A 2284-nucleotide genomic window follows, 5' to 3' on the forward strand; every position below is an offset into this window, starting at 1 on the left:
CCTCTCTCCCTCTCTGCTTCTTGGCTGCCACAGGGGTGAGAAGCTATCTTTTAGATTCCCTTCCAACATACCACTTCTGCCTTGAAGCCAGCTGACCATGGACTGACCCCTTTGAAACCATGAGCCAATATAAACCTCTCCTCCTTTAAGTTGAGAGTGTCAGGTATTTTGTACCAGAGATAGGAAAGCTGATGAATACAGGAACCTGCTGGTCTTGGCTTTTCCATTCACCAATGATGCTATGTGGAAATATTCTGGAAATATATGCTTATGGTGTGGGGATTCTTAAATGGATGGAACTGTCCAATCCACCCATTCCCTACTTTTTGTCTCATGATATAGAATGAAACATTAGGTACATGATGAGAACATACGTGGATCTCCCTCTAATCAGGGATATATAGAGAACCTGATTTCTAACTCTGATCCTGCCACTACCTTGCTAATTGAGCTCGTAGCAGGGAGTTACTACACAGAAGAATGTGGAAGGCAATACACTTTTCTCTCTGGGCCTCAATTTCACCCAAAAGAGGCATGAATAGGGTTGGGGGTATATTTAAGTGGTAGACTGCTTGATTACCATGCATAAGTCCTTGGATTCAATCCCCAGCACCATAATAAATAAATAAATGGCAGGGGGACAGACTAGATAGTCTCTGTAAGAACACTTCAGTTCTCATACTGGGATTATAGAATTTCCATGCCCTCTAACTAATTCATGTCTTTTCCAGATCTTTTTAGGCAAAGACAAGTTAGAAATGACAACTGGAGATATAGTAGAAGCACATGAGAGCAGATGCCACACTGTTTTCACTGTTATGTATACTCTGACAGCAAGCAAAATCCTGGCTTCGCAGACCTTGGAGGAATGGCTTCTTGAGTCTTATGACTCAAAGTCATATATTTCCATGAGAAGTAAGGCCTGATAAGGCCTTTAATAAAAGGCCCCCATGCTGAGATGTATCATCTGCCAGTCAGAGATGTAGTGGCTTGATTAGGTTGGAATTGAACCATTAGAGACTTCAAAATCCTGAGTCAGAGCGTGTCATCAGGTATATACTGCTACATCAAGCCCCTATACCCTGTCACCACTATCAGATGCTAGAAACAGAAATGGTTTAATTAGATTGTCAAATTCACTTCTACCTGCCAAAGTAAGAAAAACACAAGCTAAAAATTGATTTGGAAAATAACAATCACTGTTTTGTAACCTAAAGGCTTAATTAGAAGTTAAGGGAATTGCTGTTCCTTCCACGCACCCCACTCCAGACAGTTGCAAGCATGCTGAGCACCAACTGTGATGAATTTCAATGTGTACTGTTTCTTGAAGCAATATCCTGCCAGGCTGGCCTATATGATAACAAAATCTCAAATCCTGTTATTTAAAAGAACAAGAAACAGATTTCGGGGACATTCCCACTCTTCTAAAAGCTGCAGAGACCAGTTGGAAAAATCTAAAACAGCAGCCAAGGGCAGAAAAGAATTTAATCTCCACTCTGCCTTGGGTCTTTCTCATAGCAGCATAAGTGGCATGCAGAGGATCACCTAGTAAAAGTAACAGGGAGCAAAGATAATGAGAGCTAGTCAGAGGGCAACGAATGCTTATTGCACCCATGGGTGGGTTTCCATATTAAAATTCTATCTGCCTTTAAAAAAAGCTATGAGTTCTTTAATTTCTCACATAATTAATTCCTGCCAGCTGGTATGCAAAACAAAGACAAGATGGGGAACAGTATTATCATGATAGATAATTCTATATTAACATTTTCCCTTAACACAGTCCAATTTACACAGTATTCAAGTTAGGCAAATGATGTAAGACCAAGAGGCTCCAAATATTAATTTCAGAACCCTGCTCTTAAACTTACCACAGATTGTTAGGCCTTTGGAAGAAGAAGTTTTTACATGAGTGAAATTTGGCCTTTGCTTTAGGAATTTCTTGGTTTGAAATAGCACCTCCAAGACATAATAAGCATGAAGTATCTGTGAGGGGGAGCAAAGGAAACAGATATAATGAATTAGGAAAGGAGTCACGGCTGCATAGAAAACTCTAAAACTGAAGCATGTGAGCACATTTTAAGATGCTATATTTCAGGATAATCTCTAAATTTTTCTCAAATAGAATATTCTAATACAGTGTCTGGCATATAAAAAGCTCTCAGTAGATATTTGTAAGTGAATGAATGAACGGTTCTTAAGATGTTTATACACTCATGTTCTTCACTGACATCATCCATTTGCAGACCATTTCTGATTATTCTTGGTTCTTAGAGCCCAAGAAAAG

At 39.4% G+C, this 2284-nt stretch overlaps 1 protein-coding gene across 4 annotated transcripts in view; it reads right to left on the reverse strand.

The window, feature by feature from the left end:
• The window catches only part of Ppef1 (protein phosphatase, EF-hand calcium binding domain 1), a 163814-nt gene that overhangs the window by 68696 nt on the left and 92834 nt on the right, over nt 1–2284 (reverse strand). For all 4 annotated transcript variants that reach the window (XM_013509899.1, XM_005414441.1, XM_013509901.1 and 1 more), the window contains exon 7: nt 1869–1983. In XM_013509899.1, coding sequence (XP_013365353.1) covers nt 1869–1983 — 115 coding nt within the window. The remainder of the gene's footprint in view (nt 1–1868; nt 1984–2284) is intronic.

Source organism: Chinchilla lanigera, unplaced genomic scaffold, assembly GCF_000276665.1.
Source record: "Chinchilla lanigera isolate Chin_1 unplaced genomic scaffold, ChiLan1.0 scaffold00185, whole genome shotgun sequence".
Taxonomy (NCBI): Eukaryota; Metazoa; Chordata; class Mammalia; order Rodentia; family Chinchillidae; genus Chinchilla; species Chinchilla lanigera.